We start from the raw sequence: 27,273 nt of genomic DNA on the forward strand, positions 1-27,273 counted from the left end.
GGACAAAGGGGCTACCACTGCTCCCAATTTGTACATGCTTAGATTAAACAATTTGTTGATTTCCAGTCATCCTCTCTCTCTCTCTGTCTTACATTTCTGTTTCATTGCATCAAACGTTTGGAATTTGAGATGAACTTGTTATTGCAATTTGGGCATTGCATTTAGAAACCAAATTTGAGAGAAAACATCAACGAACTAAGGAAGAATAGTAGCTGGAACTCATGTGAAGTTGAAAAAAAGAAATCATGAAACTCAAAAAATAGCCTGAGAAAAAGAAATTCAGGAAGGGACCTTGAAAAATGGTTTTGACCAATCTTGAAGATCAGACCTCAAGCAAGCATGAATTCCTTTACATATACAAATAAGGACCCAAACATATCTTTAGAGCAGCCCTGATTTTAAACATTATAAGATATCAAGTCCCTCAGATCTAGAATATCCTCTGTCAATCTCTCTTCCTCCAACTAAAAAGGTTAAACTTTCTCTCTTTGACCATCATTTTGGTCATTTGCCGTAACCTTTAGTTATTGACTCGTTGTTGAATTTTGTTTGATAATTGTCATGAAACACCTTGATTGATTCAATGAAATGTCTCCAATCTAAGTCACAATATAAATAAATTGTCATTAACAACAAAAATAGAAGCTGTAGTCATGGGGATGGTCTGTTCAGTAAACAATAGGTGAAAATATGAGAGCAGTGAACACATATTTTCCAGAAATGTGACAGTGCTATTTCTGCTGATCACGAGGGGTGGCTCAGTGGTTAGCATTGCTGCCTCACAGCGCCAGGGACCCGGCTTCGATTCCATCCTCGGGTTACTGTGTGGAGTTTCCACATTCTCCCTATGCCTGTGTGGGTTTCCTCCCACAATCAGGTGAATTGCCCATAGTGTTAGGTGTGCTAGTCAGGGGTAAATGTAGGGGTCTGGGTGGGTTACTCTTCAGAGGACTGCAATGGACTTGTTGGGCCGAAGGGCTTGTTTCCGTACTGTAGGGAATCTAATCTAATCTATTGAAGAAACAAAGAGTCTACTGTAGCAATTAGAATCAAGGGTTAATACATTGAAGATCAGAAAGCTATTTGATCTGTGTTACTGACTGCAGAAGTAATTTCCAATAATAACTAACCAGTTTGAGCTTATGACCATTGAAAGGCATTTTAATAACAATAATGGCAACATCTTCTGAAATAAAAGGTTTAAAAGTCCACTTCATATAAGTATTCTACTGACTAATTATCTTGCATTTGGTTAATTTACTGAACTGGTGCCTTCCACTGTTTCTGAGACAGCTGAAGAAATCTGCAAGATATCAGAAGCTCTGACACATTTCAAACAAATAAGCTTCCAATTGAAAATCAGCCACAGAAAAAGAAAGCATTATTTGGTCATTAAAGTAAAAGTGTCTTCAAAAATGTTCACTTGTGGTACAAACTGAAACAAATCAAAAGATTGATTCAGCCCAACTGAGTGAATTTATCGTTCAAGATAAAAATATCACCATCATCCTAGACCAGTACCGAACTGTTTCTCAAATGAATAATTTGTACTCACCTGAAATAGTACCTGGAACACATTAGAGCTGTTTGCAACCTAAGACTGTATCTCACTGAGACAAACGTCAGTAAAATAACCAAAGGAGCTAGAATCACAGGATCTTATATTATAGAAGTTTTTCTTCTCCATCATACCTCTGCCAATTATTTAAAAGAGCCATCCAATTAGTCCTACTGCCTCATTCTTTCCCCATAGTTCGAATATTTTCTCCCCTTTAAATATTCATCAAGTTCCCTTTGAAATTTATTACCAAAACTGCTTCCATGAATCTTTCAAACACCATACTTTAGAAGGATGTCAGGATCTTAAAGCATGCAGAAGAGAGATCATTGTGTGAGAGATACCATTAAGTTCCTCAGGATAGTATCCTAGGCTCCACCATTGTAGGTCATAAGTGGGAATGCTCACTAATGAGTGCACATGTGCAGCTTCATTTAGCTCCTCAGATACTGAAGTCGTCTTTATCCAGATGCAGCAAGACTTGCACAACATTCAGGTTTCAATTGTAAAATGGCAAGTAACATTCACACAAAACACAATCTCAAACAAGAGTAAGTTAAGTCACTGTCCCGTCATATCATATTCAAAGCCATTCCCAACACTGAAGCCCCCACTAGCAACTTCCTGAGATTTACCATTAACTAAAAACTAAACTGGACCAGCTATGAAAATAACACAACAACAGCAGCAGCAGCAAATGGGAATTCTGCCCTGAGTAACTCACCTCCAATTCCACAAAGGCTGTTGACTGTCTACAAAGTACAATTCAAGAGCAGGAAGGAATGCTTATACCTTGCCTAGAAACATGTAGTGCCAACAACATTCAAGAAGCTTGATACCATCTAGGAGAAAGCAGCCCACTTGACTGACACAATAGCCATCTACTTCAATACTTATTCCCACCAACATTAACACACTGTAGTACCATCATTTACCACTGATGAGATGCACTGCATTAATTCATCAAAGCTCCTTAAACAGCACCTTCCAAACAGAGACCACAACACCTAAACGTTTACGGACATCTGATGCATGAAAACAACACTTGCAAATGTCTCTTCAAGTAACACATTATTCTGAGCTAGAATTGGATCACCGTCACTTTACTGTTGCCCAGTCAATATCCAGGAACTCACTTCCTAATGTCATTCTGGGTGTTCCTGCATCACAGGGATTGCTGCTTTCAAGAAGGCAGTTTCTCATGAGCAAATCAGGATGCTTAACAAATGGTGGCTTAGCCAGCAACATTCACATCCATGACAGATTAAATTTCACAAAAAATGCCTATCCAATTCCCTTTTGAAATCACCAAATTCGAAATACAGTTACATATATAGATTAACTTTTCATTGCTTTTGGGCAGGATAGCCATTGAGTGATGACTGTCTCTCGGAAGGTCACCTGGAAAATAGGCACACATTAGTACTTTGATATGTTGGTGTGTAGTGCTTCGTTTGAATCCTCCCATTCACACTAGTATACCCCACTATAAGTAAATTCATCCGGCTGAGATGCATTTCATTCCTTTTGAATAGGGGGGGCTTTCTTCTTCAGAACTGGTCTCAAAGTCTCAAGAAACTAATGTCTTCCCTGCAGCCCAATGCCTTGGCACAAATATTGATCCTCCCTACCTCCAATTTACTACTCTTGTTAGCAAATGGCACCAGGAGCAATTCAGAGGTTACAATCATTAAAGTTCCATTTTTAAACATCCTCCTGAAAATGTGACCTCAGGATCTCAACACCTGCCGCATTGTGAAAAGTCTCAATTTATAGCCATAAAGGGCAGTAATTACAAGAAGGGAGAAACTATAGGCAAGAATAAAATGTAAAACTATTTACTTGCAGCAGACTTACTGAATTAATTACTTGAACTCTCTCATATCCATCTAAGGGAACTGGATTTGAATCACGTCCAGATTATTAAGGAAACTATTTCCCTCAATATCATCCTTTGGAGTCGTAAATTGGCAGAGTTTACCCAAATTAGCAATGTCGCTCACCGCCAGCCATCCTCGTGCCTTTATGCCTTTGCACAAAGACCAATGCACTTTGAAAACAACATTTTCACATGCAGGCAGGTATTTAGGCGATCACTCTGCTTGCATGTATGTCAAGGGTACCAAAATTATATACAGTTCCCGTAAGGGGGACAGGTAGGCTTCTCACATTTCTGTTAATGTCACTTTGTAGAGAAAAAAAGTACACATCTGCAAGCAGAAAAAACACACCATCTGGCTTAAATTCCCAGTTTATTTATTTTGCATGTGCTCTTTTTTCCACAATTTTGAGAAAGGGCAATTAAGATAGAATATTTGGATAGCTTGAATTTCTCAAACTAAGCTTTTAACGTAAATGATCATCATCAAAATTGCATTTCCTTTTCTGGTTTAGAAAAGTCAAGGTTCATTTTAAAGGCCAGGGTCAGTTTTATGGATAAAGATGTACATCTGCATGAGGACATGAATGCACGTGACAAAATGAATAAATGGTGTTACGTATGGTTGAACATAAATGCAGATAGCAGTAACTGGCCAATAGGTACTTTGCAAAACTACTTGCCTCTGTACCCACAGAGGCATTGGTAATCTGGGCAATCTCTTCAAATTTGACTGTAAATTAACTGAAAGAGCTGTGGACCGAACAGTAGAAACAGATTATAATATAATACCTGGCAGACAATGGTAGTGTACTGTCCAGCATGAGCTTGCACCAGCACAGCCTCAGTGTGACGTGTTCGGAACATAAGTCCTAGGAACCATGGAATAGAAATCTTCACTTCGTTCTTAAAATCCCAGGATAGTAAACTATTTCCTTGAAAATGGTATGGATGGTGCATCACTGTAAATACACAGAAAAATAAAAATCACAGATTGTCTCCATAGGCATGACTCTATGACTACATTTTACAGGAAGATATTTTGCAATATATATTTCACTAATGAAGTAGTCATTTGCAATCTGGATGTTACAGGAGATATTTCAATACAGACCCCACACTGCAATGAAAATAGTGAGCCACATATTTAAGATAAAGATATACAAAGTCAGCGAGATTTTGCTCAATTGGGCCAGTGGGCTCACAAATAGAAAATAGAGTTTATAGAACATAGAAGAATACAGCGCAGTACAGGCCCTTCGGCCCTTGATGTTGCACCGATCCAAGCCCACCTAACCTACACTAGCCCACTATCCTCCATATGCCTATCCAATGCCCGCTTCAATGCCCATAATGAGGGAGAGTCCACTACTGCTACTGGCAGGGCATTCCATGAACTCACGACTCGCTGAGTAAAGAACCTACCCCTAACATCTGTCCTATACCTACACCCCCTTAATTTAAAGTTATGCCCCCTTGTAATATCTGACTCCATACTTGGAAAAAGATTCTCCAGATGTGGCCGCACCAGATTCTTATACAACTGCAACATGACCTCAGGACTCCGGAACTCAATTCCTCTACCAATAAAAGCCAGTACGCCATATGCCTTCTTCACCGCACTATTTACCTGGGTGGCAACTTTCAAAGATTTGTGTACATGGACACCAAGATCCCTCTGATCATCCACACTACCAAGTATCCGACCATTAGCCCAGTACCCCATCTTTTTAATTTAGATAAATGCAAGATGTTGCATTTTCATGGATCAAACCATGGTAGACTTGCACAGTCAATGGTGAGGCGCTGGGAAATGTTATTGAACAAAGAAACCTAGGGGTACAGATTCCCAGCTCTTTGATAGTGGAGTCACAGGTAGACAGGATGGTGAAGAAGGCTTTCAGCATACTTGCTTTCATTGGTCAGAGCATGGCGTATAGGAGTTGGATGTCTTCTTGCAGTTGTACAAGACATTGGTAAGACTACATTTGGAGCACCGCATGCAGTCCTGGTCACCCTACTATAGAAAGAATACAATTAAACTAGAAAGAGTGCAGCAAAGATTTACTCGGATGTTACCTGGACTGCAAGGATTGAGTTATAAGGAGAGGCTGGATAGATTGGGACCTTTTTCCCTGGAGAGTAGGAGACTAAGGGTGATCTCATGGAGGTCTATAAAATCATGGAAAGCATATATAAGGCAAATAGCCAACAGCTTTTCCCCATGGTAGTAAGTCTAAAACTAGAGGGCATAGATTTAAGGTGAGAGGGAAGAGACACAAAAATGTCCACAGGGGCATTTTCTTCCACACAGATGGTGGAGAGTGTCTTGAACAAGACGCCAGAGGTAGAACTGGAATCAAGTAAAATCTGTCCTTTAAGAAACATTTGGACAAGTATATGAATGGGATAGTTTTGGAGGGAAGTGGACCAAACACAGGCAAATGGGACTAGATCAATTGTGAAAATTAGGCAGCATGGACAAGTTGGACCGAAGGGCCTGTTTCCTTGCTGTAAACCTTTATGACATGCTGAAAGGTAGTCCCCATGATGCAAGAGACCAGCGATACTGGGTTACTCAGATAAACACAAACACCGAAGCGAAAACGATACAAGAATAAGGCACGTCATTAAAGACACCTTTTCACAAATATAGTGAAAGTTTTTTTCCAGAGTTGAAATGTCTAAACTAAAGAGCATACATTTAAGGTAAGAGGGGGAAAATTGAAAGGAGATGTGAGGGGCAAGTTTTTTTTTAAAACAGAGTAGAAAATGCCTGGAACACGCTGCCAGGGGTACAGGTGGAGGCAGATATGATAGGGGCATTTAAGGGATTTTTAGATAGGCGCATTAATATACAAGGAATGTAAGGGTATGGACCATGGGCAGGCAAAAAGGATTAGTTTAATTTGGCATCATGTTCAGCACAACATTATGGGCCAAGGGGCCTGTTCCTATGCTGTACTGTTCTATGTTTGTATCAATCTTTTTTGAAATTAAAGAAACTGTGCACACAGACTGTTTCAAAATACAGACAGTCTCAATTTGTATCCAATCAAATTCTGTCAACTATCTAAATTGAATTAATCCCGAATTTCCTTTCCCTGTGCCATATGAGTAGGATGGCTGCATGACCTATTTCCAAAACCCTGTCAATACTAATCTAACTGACAGCCAGGAAGTGTGCAACAGCAATTGGTTAGGGAATTAGAGTTTGTAAAAGTCACATCTCAAAGCTCTATTCCACAGTGTATTAATGCCTCAATGAACTGTACCACCAGGGATATATATAAGCTCAAAGGGTTGCTTCTATGAACATGATTACTTTAGTTTGCAGCATGTTATTGGTTTGAAAAATGGGAATCCACAATGCAATTCTGACAGCCTAAGGTGTCTCAAAACAGACTTGTGACCAACCAGTTAAAAACAATTTTAAATGTTAATTATTTGACCATGCCCCTCTCACCATACAATACAATTTTTCAGCTATGGCTTACCTTGCCCACAGTCCTTGCTTCCAAATCCCAGAGGGCATTCGCAGAGAAAGGTCTCCCAGATAACCATGCATGTGCCTCCATTCTTGCATGGGTTTGAATCACAGAATGACTGTTTCATATTGCAGCCTGACAAAGATTGTGGGATCAAATCATAAAATCAAAATTCAAGAAGCAATGTGACATAAAATAACACAAATAGTTTGGATATAGTTGGAAGAATATCAAAACACAAAGCATTAAATTTCATATCTGGGTTATAATCCGATGGTAAAAGCACTGTATGACACCTTGTGTTATCTTTAAAGCCTGTAAAATCATCTTCATATTTTCTTAAAAATTTTTTCACAACATGAAATGGATAAAAATGTTTCACTAACTCACCACTAGAACCTTTTTTATAATTTGCTCAATTTGGTTCTTTCTTAAAGCTAAAACTAACACCTAATTTTCATCATTCAATTCTTTTTCTGAGTTGGCATCCAAAACTTTTATTCATCTTTTCTCTCTCTTTCTTTCTCTCTCAGACTCTTTCTCTCAACTTCAAGCTCTCAATTATTTCTTACATTTCTCTATTCATTTTAACTTTAATTATAATTTTCTATGATACATGGAATGTAAACTTAAGGCATGGGAATTCAATGGCCATAGACCTTCCCATTACCATCACCATTTATAATCCTTGGTCCCTCCTCCTCTTGGTGTTTTATGTGCTAACCTTTAGCAATAAAAAAGTACAATTTCCAAATATTTGTTGATGCTTCATCTATCCTATGACCAATTCTCTTTACTCCTACACTGATTCTGTGTTGTCAAGTTGCTTGCCCAACAGCCATTTTTGAAATAGTTTTAAGTTCTTCAGCTGAACATTAGGAAAACATGAGCACCATAACCACCACTTGTTCAGCACTGGACTCTATACAGGCCATTGACTCAGGGGCTGCAGGAGACCATTGTAACTTCAGATTCATATTGAACTCAGAAGTATTTTCAACTCTATACCCTCTTACACTTAAAATGCCTATTTTAAATTGTCCATCAATTATCTTTGCTGAGCATGAGTGATTTTGTTGGATAAAGTTTAAAATTGGCCTGGTATGAATGTCAGAACAAAGGACATTAGAATTGCATTTGATAGTTAGAGGTAATGTTATGCACATCAAAGCAATATTTTCTCTATAATGATTCAATTACACTTGAGTATTCAAAGATGGACACTCATATGCAACATTCAAAATTGAACTTCAATTAATTAGAAGGGAGATGAAACAAACAATCTATTGAAAAAAAAAAGTGTTCAGAATGTAACCAATAATTCAGATAGAAGAAATTGATACAGGAAAATACAAAGGGTTGGCAAGATACAAGACTAGAAAATCATGGGATGCTCATTAAAGAAGGTGCGCAAGAACATAATGACCATTATTAGGATTGGCTGGAAATGAGAGTGCTATCTGGCAATGCCTTTTTTTAAATAATATTTTCCTTTAGAAGTAAAGTTTCTGTACACTCCTTCATGATTTCAACTAGGAAAGATGAATGTCTACTTCATTTTATATTTTTTCCATACTGCACATCATTAATATTTCTGTATGCATGTTACATGTGCAAGATGATGTTTGAATTTTGTGATGCTTTGAGAGACAGTGATGCTGATCTTTATAAAATCTAAGACAAAGACAGCTGTTTGATAATAGTGTTTCACTAACTTTTATGAGTTTTTTGAAGAAGTAACAAAGAGGATTAATGAGGGCAGAGTGGTGGACATGATCTATATGGACTTGAGTAAGGCTTTCAACAAGGTTCCTCTTTGTAGATTGGTAAGGTTAGATCACCTTAGTCCTAAGGCACACCTGATCAGGTCCCTGAGTTTTAACCACCTTTGTGTTTTAAGACATTCAGCACCTCCTCCTCTGTAATATGGACACTTCTCAAGATGTCGCCACATATTTCCCCATGTTCTCTATCTTCCGTATTATTCTCCACAGTAAACATTGATACAAATACTCATTTAGTATCTCGCCCATCTCCTGCAGTTCCACACATAGGTAGCTTTGCTGATCCCTGGTTACCCTTCTGTCCTTAATGTATATGCAGAATCCCTTTGGATTCTCTTTAACCCTATTTGCCAAAGCTATCTCTTGTCCCCTTTTTGCTCTCCTGATTTCCCTCTTAAGTATATTCCTATTGTCTTTATACTCTTCTAGGGGTTTGCTTGATCTGCTGTCTATACCTGACATATGCATCCTTCTTTTTCTTGACCAAAACCTCAATTTCTCTGGTCATCTAGCACTTCCTACTGTCTCTGGACTCTCGTTATCATCTGGTGGGTAAAAGAGTAAATTGAAAGCCTTCAAAGGTAAGCTAGTTCAAGTACAGACTAGATACGTTCCCATAAGAGGTAAAGCAAGTATATCTAAAGGTACAGCTCATGGAATAGCCAAAATTGAGATGAAAAGAAATAGAAAAAGGACCTTATGATAAATTTTATATTTATAATTCTGCAGAGATCCAAATGGAACACAAAAAGGTCACAACATTAAAGGAGGTAACTAAAAACAAAGGAAATGAAAGGGGAAAAGGATTCAGGAAAATATTGCTAAAATTAACCAAAGCTCCAGTCAATCCAAATCTAGAATACTATGAACAGTTTTGGTCCCCTTAATCAAGGAAACGTGTACTGGAATTAGAGGCAATCCAGAGATGGTTCGCTCAGTGGATCCTTGGTGTGGAGGAATTTTCTGAAGTAGAGAAGTTGTCTATGCTAAGCCTATACTCGTCGGCATTAAGAAGAACTGAAACACAAGATTCTGCGGAGGCTTGACAGGATAAACGCAGAGAGGGGTATTTTCCCCCTTGTGGGAGAGTCTAGGACCAGAGGGGCATAATCTCAGAGTAAAGATCACCAATTTAAGACACAAATGAAGATAAATTGCTACTCAGAGAGTAGTTAGTCAGTGGAATTCATTCAGAGAGATGTTGAGGCTAATGTGTTAAGTATATTCAATGTTAAGAAAGATTTGTAATCATTAAGGGAATCAAGGGTTATGTGGATAAGACAGGAAAGTGGAATTTGAAAGAAGATTATCTCATCAATGATGATGTCACTAAATGGCAGAGCAGAGTCTATGGAACACAAAAAGGTCACAACATTAAAGGAGGTAACTACATTTTAGTCCTACATTTGATCCTTTTTTGATCCTACATTTTATGGTCTTTGGTCTTATTTAAGAGAGATTATGTTAATGGATAAAGAACACAGCCTTTTATCAACATCAAAAGGACAGTTAAAGGAAGGGTAGGACCAATGGGGGACCAAAACGGAGATATTCTTGTGGAGGCATGGCGTGGCTTGACACAAAAAATGAGTACTTTGCATCTGCTGTCATTAACAAAAATACTGCTAGGGTCAAAGCAAAAGGAGGAGTGGTAAATAAATTAAATAGGAGAAAAGTAGATGAAGAAGTTAAAAGGTTGGCAGTGTTCAGAATAGAAATGTTATTGATGAGAAGCTGTCAAGCAGGAGAAGGAATTGTGCAGGCTCTGGCCACAAACTCCCAATCCTCCTGGGAGATGTGTCGGAGTACTACAAGTTATCCAGCCATGTTCAAAAAAGACGAGGGATAAATCTGACAATTATAGCTGACCAGCTGACCTAACATTATTAGTGAGAAAGTTTTTAAGGCATTGACCTGAGGCAATAGTAATTCTTACTTGGAAAAACATACAGTCATAAATGGAAGACAGCTCAGATTTGTTAAAGACAAATCCTTTTTGACCAATCTGATTTGAGTTCTTTGAAGAAATAACACAGTGGGTGCATGATGGCAGTTATCGGGTCACAGAGATGTACAGCCCTGATTTGTCTTTCCAAAATGCAGTACGTCACATTTTCCTAAATTCAACTGCCAATCCTCAGCCCATTGGTCCATCTGACCAAGGTCCCATTGTACTCTTAGTTAACATTCTTCACTGTCCACTATACCATTAATTTTGATATCGTCTGCAAATTTAGTAACCATCTAACCAGTTAGATATAGTACCCTCACATAGATTCATAAATGGAATAAAAGCAACAGTAATTGTGTGAGTATGAAGTTGAATAACAGATAGGAGGCAGAGTAGTTGTTTTTCCGACTGGAGGAAACTGGGTAGTGGTGTCCCAAAGGTCAATGTTTCAATCACTGTCCTATTCAACATAAATTATTACAAAGTGCATAATTTTGCAGATGATGAAACTCAGAAATGTAATCAACTATCAGGAAGATACTAACAGAAATCCAAAAGGTAATAAATAGTGAAACAAGCAGACAAGTGGTAGATGAAATTCAACATTGAAAAGAGTGGAGTGGTTAATTTTATTCCGAACAATAATAGGAGAAAGGATAAACATATGAAATAGGAGCAATAGACCATTTGGCCCCTTGAGCCTGCTCCACCATTCATTGGAAGAATGGCTGATCTGTTTGTGTTTTGAATTTCACATTAACATCAACACGGATAACACTTGATTCCCTTGCCTAAACCAGAATGTTTTAAATATATACAGACTGCTTGTTGACTGTCTTCTCCTTAAAGCAATGGTTTGATTTTAAAAGGGATGCAAAAACAGAGATTTTAAAAACTACAAACACAAATCTTTGAAGGTAACTTTGGATCCTGCCAACCTTTAAATGCATCTTACTTAAATATACTTAAACGACCTGAGAGACTGTTAAAACGACGTATGGGATGAGCGTATTTTGAGAAGATTTGGAGCTCAGGTTGAGGTTCTGGATGTAGTTTGCTCACTGAGCTGGAATATTCGTTTTCAGATGTTTCATCACCTTACTAGGTAACATCATCAGTGAGCCTCCAGATGAAGCAGTGGTGGTATGTCCTGCTTTGTTTAGGTTTTCTTGGGTTGGAGATATCATTTCCTGTGGTGACACCATTTCCTATGGTGATGTAATTTCCTGTTTTTTTTTTCTCAGGGGGTGGTAAATGGGATCCAAGTCAATGTGTTTGTTGATAGAGTTCCAGTTGGAATGCCATACTTCTAGGAAATCTCACATGTGTCTCTGTTTGATTTCTCCTAGGATGGATGTGTTGTCCCAGTTGAAGTGGTGAACTTCCTCATCAGTATGTAAGGATATTAGGGAGAGTGGGTCATGTCTTTCTGTAGCTAGTTGATGTTCATGTATCCTGGTGGCTAGTTTTCTGCCTGTTTATCCAATGTAGTTTTTGCTACAGTCCTTGCAAGGTATTTTGTAAATGACATTAGTTTTGCTTGTTGTCTGTATAGGGTCTTTCAAGTTCATTAGCTGCTGTTTTAGTGTGTGGGTGGGTATGTGGGCTACCATGATGCCAAGAGGTCTGCATAGTCTGGCAGTCCTTTCCGAGATGTCTTTGATGTAGGAGAGAATGGGGTTTCTGGACGTGTTTTGTTTGCTTGTTTGTGTTTGTTGCTGAGAAATCAGTGGACTCTGTTCATTGGGTACCCATTCTTTTTGAATACACTGTATAGGTGTTTTTCCCCACCTCTGATTTTCCTCTTTCTCTGTGCTGCAGTGTGTGGTGGCTCGTTGAACTAATGTTCTAATGCAGCTTCATTTAGATTAGATTACATTACAGTGTGGAAACAGGCCCTCCGGCTCAACAAGTCCACACCGACCCGCCAAAGTGCAATCCAACCATACCCCTACATTTACCCCTTACCTAACACTATGGGCAATTTGGTATGGCCAATTCACCTTACCTGCACATCTTTGGACTGTGGGAGGAAACCGGAGCACCCGGAGGAAACCCACGCAGACACGGGGAGAACGTGCAAACTCCACACAGTCAGTCGCCTGAGGCAGGAATTGAACCCGGGTCTCCGGCGCTGTGAGGCAGCAGTGCTAACCACTGTGCCACCGTGCCACCCACAAATTGTGGATGTTGGGATGATTGCTTCTGTAATTCAGTATTTTGTCGTATGTGTTGTTTTCCTGTAGACGCTGATTTGAAGTTCCCTATTGGCTGTTTGCTTTACTGCGACATCTAGGAATGGCAGTTGGTTGTTGTTTTCCTCCTCTTTAATGAATTTTATGCCAGTAAGGGTATTATTGATGTCTTGAAGGTTTCCTCTAATTTGTTTCGTCTAGTGATGACAAAGGTGTCATCCACGTAGCGGACCCAAAGTTTGGGTTGGATGGTTGGCAGAGCTGTTTGTTCGAATCTCTGCATTACTGCCTCTGCTAAGAACCACGATATCGGAGATCCCATTGGTGTTCCATTGGTTTGTCTATAGGTTTTACTGTTGAAGGTGAAGTTGGTGATAAGGCATACGTCCACTGGCTTGACTAAATTGTCCTTGCTGATGAAGTTAGTGGTGTTTGGTGTTGTGTGTCTTTGGTCCTTCTAATAGTGTAGTCAGTGTTTCCTTGGCCAGGTTGATGTTGATGGATGTGAACAGGGCTGTTACATCAAAGGAGACCATTATTTCATCCTCTTCTATCTTAGTGTCTTTCATGGTCTTCAGGAATTCTTGGTGGAGTGGATGGAGTGGCGTGAATCTTCTACTAAGTGCTTCAGTCTTTGGTGTAGCTCCTTGGCCAATCTGTAAGTTGGTGATCCAGGTAGCGAGAGTATGGGTCTGTGGGGGGGGGTCTCCTGGTTTGTGAACCTTTGGTAATCCGTAGAAGTGTGGTGTGTTGGATCATCTGGTTTCATTTTTTGGAAGTCGGTCTTATTTATTTCTCCATAAGATTTCTGAATTTATGGGATCCTCACCTGTACTAACAGAGGCATATCATTGAAAAGCAGGTCAGAAGCTGGGGGTTCTGCAGAGAATAACCCACTTCCTGATTCTTCAAAGTCTGTCCACCATTTGTAAGACAGAACTGAAGAGTGAGACGGTCTCCACTTATCTGAACAAGTGCAACTCCACACTAGAGATGTTCCAATCCACCTGACTGTCACCACGTCCTCCAAACATCCTCTCTCACCAGTTGCAGCAGGGTGGATCATACAAGACTCAATGAGACAAGTTTCCAAGCTTCATTCAACAGTAACTTCCAAACTTGTGACAGCTAATACCCAGAAGAGCCAGGACATTTGGAATTATCACCTGCAAATTCCCCTCAAATCATATTCCATCCTTTAATGGTCAAAGAGAATGATGATTGGGCAAGAAAGAAAACCCTAGAACAGATGGTCACCAGTTACAATATTGAATACGTTAAAGAAATAAATATGGTAAGAGGAGGAAGATTACATTCTGAGCCATAAAAATTGTTAAGGTTTAGCAGTTACAAAACTTTTCAGAAATATGCCCCAGCATCAGATCCATTATCCCCAACCTTATATCACGAAATGGTTACAGCACCAAAAGAGGTCATTCAGCCCATTATGTCTACTCTGGCTCCCTATAGGAGCAATTTATCTCATGCTACAATCGGACATCTTCCCACAGCCCAACATATATTTCCTTTTCAGTGAGCCCTACTGTAGATTAGGGATTTTATCACTTGCAATTGTCTACCCAGTGTGGACTGACTTGCTTTTAAGACTCTTAGGGGGAATGGCAGGGAGAGTCTCCTGGGAGAGTCTAGCACTAGAAGGCATAACCTCAAAGTAAGTGATTGCTCAGTTAGGACAGAAATGAAAAATTTGCAGAGCAGACTTGAGGGGGTGAATTTTCTACTCTTATTCCTAGTTCTTGTGAATTTCTTTTAATGGTAGTGGATCGGTGTAATTATTTCCCACAGTTGACTGTAAAGGCTGTGTTACTAAGTATGTTCAGGGTAGAGATAGGTTTTTCATCAGTAAGGGAATCAAGGGTTATGGGAAGAAGGCAGGAACGTTGAGTTAAGGATCAACGTTAACTGATTTAGATAATTAGCATATTTTTACAAGATGCCACCCTCATTAACAACAGAGCAGACTCGATGGAGTAAATCGCCAACTTCAGCTTCAATGTCTTGTAATCCAATTCCGTCTTAAACGCCTTGAAAAACCTGCCTCTCCCACAATCTCAGGCAGTGCATTCCAGATTCCAATCTCTTACTGCATGATGATATTTCTTCTCATATCTCCATTGCTTCTTTTGCCAATTACTTTAAATCTGTGCTCTCTTGTTCAAAATCCCTCCACAACAGGAACATTTGTCCAATCTACTCTGTTCACAACACCCACTGTTTTTTGTAAATCTCTACAAATCTCCTCACAACTTTCTGTTCTTCAAGGAGTACAGAACCATCCTGTCAACCCTACTATGTCACCGTTTTATCATCAGCAAAAATAGATAGGAGTAATCCAAGAACATGACCATCAAATACTTAAATGCAAAACTGAACTTTTTAGATTTTATTGTCACATGTACTCAAGTACTGAGTTACAGGAGTACAGTGAAAAGTTTATAATGTTGCCACATTATTAGGAAAAAATAACACAGACTGCAGAAACACAAAGAGAGAGAAGTACAAAATATACACATACAATGTACTGTCAACCAGATCAGAAGTACAAGATTCCATTACCTGGAAAGGTACCATTATTGGCAATGTAAGCTGCCATGTCAACATGCTTGCTATCAATGTGAAGTTCTTTCATACATCCCACGAACTCCCTGTTAATCACTGGGAAATTCTCAGGTAGGTTTGGAACACCCCCAAGCAGTAAAGGACCAGTGAGATCCAGAGACCTATTGATAAAAGTATAATGTTACCGGATTACTTAAGGAGATATATACACATGGTCTCACAGCCAACCGTCAGTGAGTTTGAAAACAATTATGAAGTTGGATTTAGGAAACTTCAATTAAGTTGCCCCAATGAAATCCAAAATTTGTTAAACTGTGCCAATTTTACTTATAAGAAAGCATTGCTTAGTGGAATGAAAGCTACCTATAAAATTAGTAGAATGCCACATCAAAGAAAAAAGCAAGAAGCATAGTGCTGTATAAATGAAACATGTCAGTCTATTATTAGCAGAAAAGTTGCTATGGAAAATACATTTATTCAAAGAATGAGAACTTGCTATTTTTTAAAAATTGGTCAATGTTGTTGCTCGCACTTTTTCTAAACGTTATTTAAGAGCTATTATCCAACACCACTTAGTCTGTTTCTCCAGGAGCTGGAGATAATCTTGCTTCAGCAGTCAGGACTGTTAGCATTACAGTAAATTCATCTAACATTATAAGAAAAAGAAATCAAAACTGTCTGTCATTAACTGAAGGTGGTTCAGATGTTATTTCAAATGAGTTTTCATGAATTCATCTTCTGTGCACTCCTATTCCAATGGCTCATTGGGTTAGATTTTTCATGAAGTTTTCAGAATGATCAAAAGATAGCAATTGTTAAAACTGTCATCAGTACTAAATCAAACAAAATGAATTCAAAGCAAACAGCAATTTGAAACTGGCTGGTCCATGGGTTCAAGTCTCACCTCAGACTGAAGAAATGAAAGTTGTCTCCACCTACAGAGTATAATGTCCTCCAGAAAATGAGCAAGTGCAATTCCATTAATTTGGCTGACAAATATCAATAACACCTTTATCAATATCCACAAGCACTTATATAACACAGCCCTTGTTTGAAAGCCTATCCAAGTGTGAAATAGCCCACTGACTTACTATGGGTATTTTTTTTTAATAGTGCTCACTCACAATGAATTTCAACTGGAAGCTCAGTTATTAAAAAAGTCATTAAACTTCATTCTGTCTAAATGGTGCTACCGCAAAAGAAACCAGAATCTTCCCTCCCCCTCACTCTTTTGCAGATCTCTGTTAAAGGATGTAACAAAGCGCAAATATATTACTCCCTGTGAGACCTCATAATTGATTCATTGCATTCATTACTCCTTTTAAACATTATTCATGAGAGTGGTTTGCTGTTTCTAGTCTCCAGGAGTCGTTACCAAGAGAAGCTGCAAATGTGTATGCCCATTGCTGATTCTGCTTCAGAAAGTTAGACAGAAATTAAATATAATGGGAAAAGGACAAAAGTTCACAAACTGACCCTCTTCTAGAAATGTTATTATACAACCAACGCTGTTACTTCTTATTTTTTACTTATTGCCATTTCAGTCAATGTCAAATGAAAACTGTGTTGTCTAGAATTATCTGCTTGCAAGACAATGCACCCATTTTATTTTGCAGTGGAAATTCTTAGATATATGGTTAAACAGCTTAATTCACCTTGGAAACTTCACCTGTTGATTTAAAAATCAACCAAAAGCTGAGTCAGATGAAATCCCTTAGCATTCTAGTGCATGAGAAACTTAACTTTCTGGCATACAGGTAAAATCTCATGTCTTCTATTTAGTACGCTGCTGGAATTGGACGGCAGACAATCACATGCTCTAATCTCGCCAATGGTTCATGAAAGGATCTGGAATGATGTTGCAGACTACACAAAATTTTTAAATGTTTTGGAGTAGTTTAGAGTAAGATTTGAAAACCCACTTTCAAGGGGTTTTTGGAAAGAATAGATAATAAAGTTTATTATTTGGAATTAGATTGTGCCTTGGTTCTGAGAAGTAGAGATGGGCCCTAAACAGATTCTATGCAACCTGAAACAGGCATTAGATGGTCGAATATACTTAAATATGCGAGATTTGAATGGACTTGCAACATCATGGATTTCTGAGACACATCATTTTTTCTTATTCACCCTGGAACATCAGCCTAGCTTTCAGAAATAACATTCAGCTTTGCACAGTCCCACTGCAAACTGGAGTCAAGGTTGTCACTAGTATTACAGAAGACTTCAGTTCAGAAGAGTATATACTCAAACTCACCATAAACAAAACTGAGAGACCCAAGTTCAGCATTATATTAATCACCTGGATCATTTTGAAGAGGAACACTTATCACGAGCATAATAAGAACCATATGTAAATTTTTGCTTTATTTCTCCATACAGATTTATTGAGGAACATGGAGTAACACAGGTAGCTATACCAGAAAGCAAAGATGAAGCTAAATGATCAAATTCAAAGAAGGCACAGTGTAGGAGCAGGTGATTAGAAAGCATTTGACAAAGAATATTTCATGAGAAAGTTTCAATAGTGACAAACTGCCAGTATTAATCATTTTTTTACTCTAAACAGACATCATATAACATTTGAATAAAAACCCAAAAGAACTGCGGGTGCTGTAATTCAGAAACAAAAATAGAAGTTGCTGGAAAAGCTCAGCAGGTCTGGCAGCATCTGTGAAGAGAACGTTTCGGGTCCAGTGACCCTTCCTCAGAACTGATAGTGAATAGCTGTTAATGGAGACTGTTAGTGACTAACAATAGGGCTAACAGTCTCCATTAACAGCTATCAACTCTCCTAGCCAAATCGTCATCCACTCCTTTGTCTTTCCAATAGTCTTTGGGCTCTATCCCTACCTATCATTTACCTCTTATCCCGTCCCCCCCATCCTATCTGCTGCATCCAATTGACATTTTCCTAGTTGCCATCACTTCTGAAGAAAGGTCACTGGACCCTGGTTTTTCTTCACAGGTGCTGCCAGACCTCCTGAGCTTTTCCAGCAACTTCTGTTTCTGTATCATGTAATATCATATCTTGTATGTTTTGTTACATGCAGTGGCATATTTTACACACTTACTTTTTGGAACTGGACTGTACACCTTCTGCAGCACATGAATAATTTCCAATATCATCACCAAAACGGACAGCAATGGAGGTGTCACAGTCATCAACTGTTAGGATCGCTACCTTCTGCTCTGAGGGACCTTGTGCAATTCCTACTGACCCAATTTTTGGCTGAAAGAAGAATTGCACACAGACAAGATGATCATATGAAAGCTAGACACTGGGTTTCAAAAGAGTAGCTGTGCTATTGATTCCCAAATGATAATCATTCAGAAAATATTACTAGATTACTTCACACATGGAAATGAATACAGTACATTAGGGGATTGTTCCTTTCTCTTTATGAAAGCGGCAAATCAATTACAATTAAGCAAGAGCAATTTCTCATGGCAAGAGGTGGAGTTGTAAAGAAACACCCATACATAAAACACTTTGGATAACTCATAAAACATTAACAGGTACATTACCTCACCTCCCACAATGATATATACAGTACTCTATATTAAATGTTAATTATTGGTATTTCTGAATAGTTGCTTGTTTTGAATGATTTCCCTCAAACTGGCAATCAGATTTTGCTTCTTCCATTCTCATTGTTTTCCTTCTTTTCTAAAGGCAGTCACTTATTCCAATTTTTCTCAAACTATACAAATAGCTGAGTATAAAATTTCAAGAAAACAGTTTTAGTTGTGGGAACAAGGCATTCCACATGGAGATGCATCTCTTTATTCTCTACTCTGTTCCTATTTGCATCTAGTTTTTAATATAGTCATCTTTTATCTCTGATTTTTCTTTCCCTTGCTCTGCTCTTTGTCTACCTTCTATATAGAAGGCAATGCAAAAGAAAACTCCTTCTGCAGCACAAACATGTTTCAAATGTGTGAAAATTGAATTAACAATTGGATTTTCTAATCACTGCAAATTCTCGTACAAAGCTATAAGTTGATTTCAGAACTCGAGAAAGATGAGCTAATTGCATCCAGATGGGACTGCCGTTGCCTGAAAACATTAGCTTGCTCGAACTGGTGCAGCCTACTTGTTAATAAAGCTCCTACATCAGGAAATGGAAACATTGCCCTAGGGTGCAATCATTAGCCTAACTCATGATTTGAGTTGGTGAGGGATCTGTGTTGGCATAATGCTACATTGGCACAGCTTTCAGACCATCTCGACATATCCCTTGACAAATCTCCTAACAAAGACTGTGCAGAAAGTTTGAGTGGCTTCATCTGTGACATTGACAATACTGTACAACTAAACAATGTGGAGAACTGATTACAATAATTTTCTTCCATCAATTAATGTATCAAATTATCCCCTAACTGTACAGAGAAAGGGGCTTCATAGTGGATTGCACAGCGACAATTCTCAAACCATCAACCCAAAAAAAAAGAAAAATAATAGAGTTTGAAACAAAATTAAACTTTATAAATCACTGGTCAGGTCTCAACAGAAGTACTATACCTAGTTCTTGATATCATATATCAGGAAATATGTCAAAGTGTTAGTAAGAGAATGCTCATAGAATTTGCTAAAACCGTACCAGTGTTGAGAAGTTTCAATAACTGCAAGAGGCTAGAGAAGATCTACTTAGAACAAAATGTGTAAGGAGGTTGCACAGAGGATTTTGATGAAGAATATCTAAGAAGAAACTTTTGGCTGGATGAATGTTCAGTTACTGAAGGATGCTTTTAAGTTAACACAGCAAGGTCTAACGATGCATAGAGTAGTGGATTCAGATTCAAAAGTAACTTTCAATGGGATATTGGGTGAATATTTGAACCAGAGAACATTGCATTACTATCAGGAAACAACATGGGAGTGGAACCAATTGGATATGCAGATGAAGGACTGGCATAGACACAATGGGCCAATTTACCTGTGCTGTAATTTCCAATAAATCACAAGAATTTAATAACATGTTGGTTAGCATCTTAGGGAAAAGGCAGATTAAAATTTCAGCTTTTGAAACATAAGTTTATAGCTAAAATGTTATGATATCTTTCTCATTCATGCTGCCCTAACTATCATGTATTTCTGATGCTTCATGCTTTTATTTCAATCCAATGACTCAACATTGTTTATTTTGCTAGTTTGGTTTTTTTGATTTAATATTGTATAATAATAGGTCAGTACTCAAGAGAACTATTTCTTATTTTAATATAGTCACCCAGGTCCATAATGTAGGTGCTCAATCATTCTGTTCGGCAATGATCCTACCACGTGATTATATTGGTGACTGTACTCTTTTGCAATAATATTTGTGAACACCTCTGGTTCAATCTGAAAATAAAAATCAATTCATAACTGTGCTGTACAAAGCCAGATACCAATCTAATTTGAATTGGCTGTGATTTGATTCACAGACTAACTGACCTGCTCTTGCAGATACCCAAACCAGATTCAACTTACTAAATAGTTTTTCTGTGTTGTAATCATTTGCAAGAATAAAAGCAGATGCATATCATGCTGTGTACCCTGTCATCAACACTACTCCTACAAAGCACTTCATTTCCAATATTTTGAAATGAAGACTGTGGGTTTAAAAAGCCCACTGACAGATTGCAGAGGGTGCATAAGATCCAATTTGCAAACAGGAGGAAATGTGTTGGTATCCCGACAACAGTATAATCCACATTAGGGAGATGACAGAGAATGCAAATTAAGCAAAATAAATTTGACAATTCTTGAATATTCATAGGAACAGGAGTAGATCATTCAGCCCATCGAGCTTATTCCACCTTTCATTGAGATCTGTGGCCTAACACCATATTGCCTTTGGCCATATCTATCTTAGATTTAAATTTAACAACTGATCCCACATCCACTGCCAATTGTGGATTAGTATTCCAAACATCTATCATCCTTTGTGTGTAGAAATGCTTCCTAACATCTCTCCTGAACAGTCTGGCCCTAATTCTCAGATAATGCCTCCTAGTTCTAGAATCCCCTATCTTTAACTACCTTGTCTTTTCCTGATAATAGCTATCCTTTCTCAATCCTAAATGGATATTCTTACACTTTCTTACACTGAACTCCATCTACCACAGTTTTGCCCATTCCCTCCCCATGAAGGAATACCTCATTGCACAATCCATTCCAAACAACGGCAAAAACTGCCAGACCAACCAACTGGAGAAAGTTTGGAGAACTATGAGCATATTTTTCCTGTCACTTGAAAGTCAATTGGTAACACACTTGCCTTTGAATCACAATGGTCTGGTTCAAGACCCAACCCCAAACGTGAGCACAAAAGTCAAGGCTGATATTGCAGTGCAGGACAAAGGGAGCATTTCCATGCTGTCTTTCAGAAGTGATGTTAAACCAAGGTTCTCTTAAGACTTAAAGACCCCATAGCATTATTCCAAAGAACAGCAAGAGAGTTATCCCCAATACACTGGCTAAGATCTATACGTCAATCAATATCACAAATAAACAGACTATCTGGTCATTAGCGCTTTGTTGTTTATGAAGGCTTGCAGAGCGCGTAACACCTGTCACAAATCCAATGCTCCAACAGTAGTGACACATCAAAATGTACTTGATAGCTACAACATGCTATGTAATGAGATGTGTTATATAAATGTAGGTCTTTTCTTTTTTCTACGCATCTCTAAATTTCTGTTTCAAATTCAAACACAGTTTTAAGATTTACTGAAGGCTGTAAAGGGATCTTAAACTTTTATGCCTACAAACAAATTTTATAATAAGCAACTGTTCTCATACAGGTCTATTTTGCTATGTGAGCGATTTTTTTTCCATAATGAATTATTCCTTCAACTTTCTCTCACTTTTTATTCTTAGCTAATGAGTGTTCTGACAAGCATTAATAATGCAATTCACAGCCAAGTGTCAAAAGGTAAAGAGCAGAAGCTTAATGATGATTTCCTTAATGACGTATCACCATCTCAGCAGCATGCAGCAAAATTCGTGGAAATGAGATTCAAACCTGCAGTCACCAAGTCAACAGGGCTCTAGCATAAAACAGAAATTGCAGTAAACCATTTAGCCCCTCAAAATGGTTGCATCACTCAATGAACTTCCAGACGACATTTGACACAAAAGATTGGTTTTAAAGAAGTGTACAAGTAATTGGAGGCAAGCTTCTGGCTTGGACAGGAAGTTAATTACTGGTAGGGAACAATTAGTAAGTACCAGGATGTAACTAGTAGCTATGCCACTCTGGGCTTCATCTGCAAATTGTTGAAACGGCAAGAACACAACCAATCAGTAGCAGAGCTTGAGTAACAAGTATTTGGAACACAACACAATCCCTTGTGGTTTACAGTAAGCGTTATCACTCCCTGATGAAGGGCTTTTGCCTGAAACGTCGATTTCGCTGCTCCTTGGATGCTGCCTGAACTGCTGTGCTCTTCCAGCACCACTAATCCAGATTCCCTAATCACTGTCTGGTGCTCAAAATAATTCTGCAACAGTTGATAGATGAATTGGTATAAAAGTTAAATATTTAGAGTCATAGATGTACACACGGAAACAGACCCTTTGGTCCAACCCGTCCATGTCAACCAGATATCCCAACCCAATCTAGTCCCACCTGACAGCACCTGGCCCATATCCCTCCAAACCCTTCCTATTAATATACTCATCTAGATGCCTTTTAAATGTTGCATTTATACAAGCCTCCACCACTTCCTCTGGCACCCCATTCCACAAATGCACCACCCTCTGATTGAAAAAACTGCCCCTTACGTCTCTTTTATATCTTTTCCCTCTCAATTTGTAGGATCTTTTACATCAATAGCTTCTCAAGATACATTCCAACATTACTTCCAGCTTTAATCAGCAGGACATTTATTACAAACATACCATGTACCTAATATACTCATCAATCTTGTAATTCAGCCACAAAGCCAATATAGAAAGATTGGGGGTGGGATGGGGAAAATCACAGGGTAGAAACTGATTGAAACAGATAACTCTGCAACTTGTGGGCAACACGGTGGCACAGTGGTTAGCACTGCTGCCTCACAGCGCCAGAGATCCGAGTTCAATTCCCGCCTCAGGCGACTGACTGTGTGGAGTTTGCACATTCTCCCCGTGTCTGCGTGGGTTTCCTCCGGGTGCTCCGGTTTCCTCCCACAGTCCAAAGATGTGCAGGTCAGGTGAATTGGCCATGCTAAATTGCCCGTAGTGTTAGGTAAGGGGTAAATGTAGGGGTATGGGTGGATTGCGCTTCGGCGGGGCGGTGTGGACTTGTTGGGCCAAAGGGTCTGTTTCCACACTGTAAGTAATCTAATCTAATCTTGTCACCATTTATTTTTATCCAGTTGTAGTGATATCCTGGAGACAATCCAAAATTAGAAAGTTCTGAAAAACAGGAGTTGGACAACATGGATAATGAGCATTCCTTCTAATTATTGCTCTCTCTGGTTTATTGGCCACTACTGAAATGTTGTCTTCATTCCTTCAATTTTGTCTGTTACATTTGCTTCTTTACATTATCATGCACAACAGTAGCATGCAATAAAATACTGACAAGTCATCCAATCAAAGCCAGACTACCTAGAACATGCTACAGTAAAGCACTCCTCAAAAGAAAGGAAATTTTGGCAGTGATTCAGCCTAAGCTGATTTTATCACAGAATGGTTACAGTGCAAGAGGAGGCCATTCAGTCCATCATGCCTGCATCAGCTTTTCAAGTAAGCATTCAAACAACTTAGTGCCAATCTCCTGCCTTTCTCCATACTTTTTCCACACTAATCCTATTCAAATAATCAACCCTTGAGTGCCTTAACAGAATTTGCTTCCCCCACATTTCCAGGTATTCCATACCCAACTGTGTGCTGAGTGAAAAGGTTTTTTTTCTCACATCATTATTCCTTCTTTTCTACATCACTTTAAATCCATGCTATCTCATTCTTGTGCATCTAATAAGTGAGAAAGCTTTTCCCTATCTACACTATCCAGCCCACTCATGATTTTGAAAACATCTCAAATCTGCTCTTAGCCTCCTTCCCTCCAACAAGAACCGTCCTGACTTCTTCAATCTACCTACAAAACTGAAGTTTCTCATTCCTTGAATCACTCTTGTAAATCACTTGTACAATCTCCAATGATTTCATACCTTTCCTATAACATGTACAGCTGTACGCAGCATTCCACTGAAGTCTAACAAGTATTCAACATTGCCTCCTTGCTCATGTACTCTATCCCACTATCAATAAAGCCAAGACCACCGTATGCTTTACTAACTGCTCTCCCTGCCTGCCTTGCCACCTTCAATGATCTGTGCACAGTCTTCCTGCTCCTGCACCCCTTTTATGAACTTCCTTACATGGATTTGCACAATACAAGTCTTGCCAACAGATTAACTGCTTAGAGATTAATGTTTAAAAGGTTCAAAGTCAAGAACAACCGATAATAACACAGAATTAGTATTAATTTACTACCTTGTTGTAGTATTGAACTTGTATAGTGTGCCACTGCCCGTCACTGACACCTCCAGGAAGATATGGGGTTACCACCGTCATGGACTCTCCTGCAAAAAGAATATTTCAACACAGACTGTAAGCTTGTGGTTTTCTTCAATTTAATAAAATCTTAAGATTTAGGAACAGATGTAGACTCTGGACCATCAAGTCTCCTCTACCATTCCATGAGATCATGGTTACTCTGAACCTTTGATTCTCTTGCTTATATAAAATTTGTCTATCTCAGCATTGAATGTAGCCAATGAACCACCTTCTACAGCAAAGAACTTCACAGATTCACTATCCTCACAGAATAAATCTCTCCTCATCTCTGTCCTAACAAGGTGATCTCTTACTCTGAAATTGTGCGCTCTGATCCTAGACTCTCCCACAAGAGGAAACAACCTCTTAGTATCTACCCTGTCAATCTTATGTTAAAATAGCTTTGTCTTGCATTCATCTAAACTGCAATGTGTATAGGGCAAATTTACTCAATCTCCCCTCATGAGAAAATCCCACCATACCTGGAGATCAAATGAGTGAACCTTTTCCGGACTGCTTCCAATGCCAGTATCTTTCTTCAGAAAAGGGTCCAAAACCGTTTGAAGCATTCCACCTGTGATCTAAATAGTGCCTTGTATAGTTTTCACAAAACATCCCTACTTTTATACTAAATAGTCTCAATCTTTCACTGCTCAGCTGCCACATTCATTGTACTGTCAGACAAAAGTCATAAAAAATTATCAAGAATGTGTATGAGACTTTAACACCTATTTTCCAATCCTGCAAAGTGAGAAGGGCAAATAAGCTTGTTCAGTTTTAAACATAAGGTTTGCAACAGACTGAATCTGGACAATACACGCAATCCATGATGTGGATATGTGTTTGTTGGACTGGGGTGGACAAAGTCAAAAGTAACAAGACACCAGGTTATTGTCCAACAGGTTTATTTAAAATCACAAGCTTTTGGAGTGTTGCTCTTTCATCAGGTGAAGTGCTGACAAAGGAGCAAATCTCCAAAGGCTTGTGATTTTAAATAAACCTGTTGGACTATAACTTGGCGTCATGTTAATTCTGACTTTATTCACACAAGATCAGACATTTCCCACTTCTCATACATCTCTGCAGAAAAACAAATTTGAGTAAACGTGTCTCACATTATCATAACTAACCTGTAAACATGCTCATTAAAACAGCACAAGAAATAAGTTTCTGAATGTGAAAATAGGATTGTGCCAGTCAGATATCGCATACACCTGATAAAATTTGACAATCGGTTGGCTATATTTATTGAACCGATATTAACATTAAGATTCCATTTGTATTTAAATTTTATGCTTGGTACAAGAGCTCTATAATGGAAAATGTGTAGATCCATTAATATTTAGTATGATGAGAAAGTGAATTGGCTCACTAGAATTGCAAACGGTGGGAACTGATTTGTCCTATTTGAAAACTATGCAATTGAACTGCACGAAAACTAATTTTATCTACTTGACAGCTTTAAGTGAAGTGAAAAGAACTGCATCACGGGAAGTACAATCCTAGATTCAGTATGTTCTAGGGATGACTAGCTGCATTAGACTAAACCAAATAGGTTGCTATTAAGAATTGTGTTGTCTTTTAACCTGAATTGCCCATAATGGATATGGAATTCTCCGAGATCGCATAGAATGGACTGGACATTATTCAATAAATAATGGGGATTTATTTCTAGATCAAGTAATGATGTAATTGAATTGAAACTGCAATGCATAAATATGTTTTGTACAAACCTGTTGAGTACTTCAACTGGGCCTGTCCATCAACGATTTCCACTGCAATAAAATCATGTTTTTCATTAAATCGCCCATTGTAAAACAGGAGGCCATTATTTTCTTGTGTAGCGAACCTGAAAATACAGACAATAAACTTGGTAAGGAAATGTATTTCTATTTCTGGAACTCTCTTTCACAACATCTTCGGCAAGAAGCATGTGACTCCGATCAGTCACTAAAATTTTGCCAAGAGCTCTCTCTGAACTGTTACTTACTGATGGACAATTACAACGTTGAACTAATGGTCTCAACTCTGACAGGTCCACAGGCTTTACATCAAGGAAGTTTATCACTGACCTATAAAGCAAAATGAATTCGCAATTTTCCCAGCTGAGCATAAATGATAGTGAATGACTGAAACAGACACACCAAGAAAGTATGAAGAAAGCTATAGTTTGTGGGCTGTTATCATGGGAGTCACTTCAGTGCAAAACACAGTTCAGTGTAGTACACGTCTCACACAGGCATAGGTAATCCTGCCAGACAAAAATCATGATTCACCAGTCTCCTTTTCAGAGAATAAAGCAA

At 38.6% G+C, this 27,273-nt stretch overlaps 1 protein-coding gene across 4 annotated transcripts in view; it reads right to left on the minus strand.

Annotated features, from left to right (window-relative positions):
- The window catches only part of LOC122558869 (cadherin EGF LAG seven-pass G-type receptor 3-like), a 178,976-nt gene that overhangs the window by 76,233 nt on the left and 75,470 nt on the right, over positions 1–27,273 (minus strand). For all 4 annotated transcript variants that reach the window (XM_043707749.1, XM_043707748.1, XM_043707747.1 and 1 more), the window contains exons 4-9: positions 26,704–26,819; positions 24,908–24,996; positions 18,510–18,667; positions 15,433–15,596; positions 6,935–7,060; positions 4,230–4,399 (exon numbers count right to left, since the gene is read on the minus strand). In XM_043707749.1, coding sequence (XP_043563684.1) covers positions 4,230–4,399; positions 6,935–7,060; positions 15,433–15,596; positions 18,510–18,667; positions 24,908–24,996; positions 26,704–26,819 — 823 coding nt within the window. The remainder of the gene's footprint in view (positions 1–4,229; positions 4,400–6,934; positions 7,061–15,432; positions 15,597–18,509; positions 18,668–24,907; positions 24,997–26,703; positions 26,820–27,273) is intronic.

This window comes from Chiloscyllium plagiosum, chromosome 18 (genome assembly GCF_004010195.1).
Source record: "Chiloscyllium plagiosum isolate BGI_BamShark_2017 chromosome 18, ASM401019v2, whole genome shotgun sequence".
NCBI lineage: Eukaryota > Metazoa > Chordata > Chondrichthyes > Orectolobiformes > Hemiscylliidae > Chiloscyllium > Chiloscyllium plagiosum.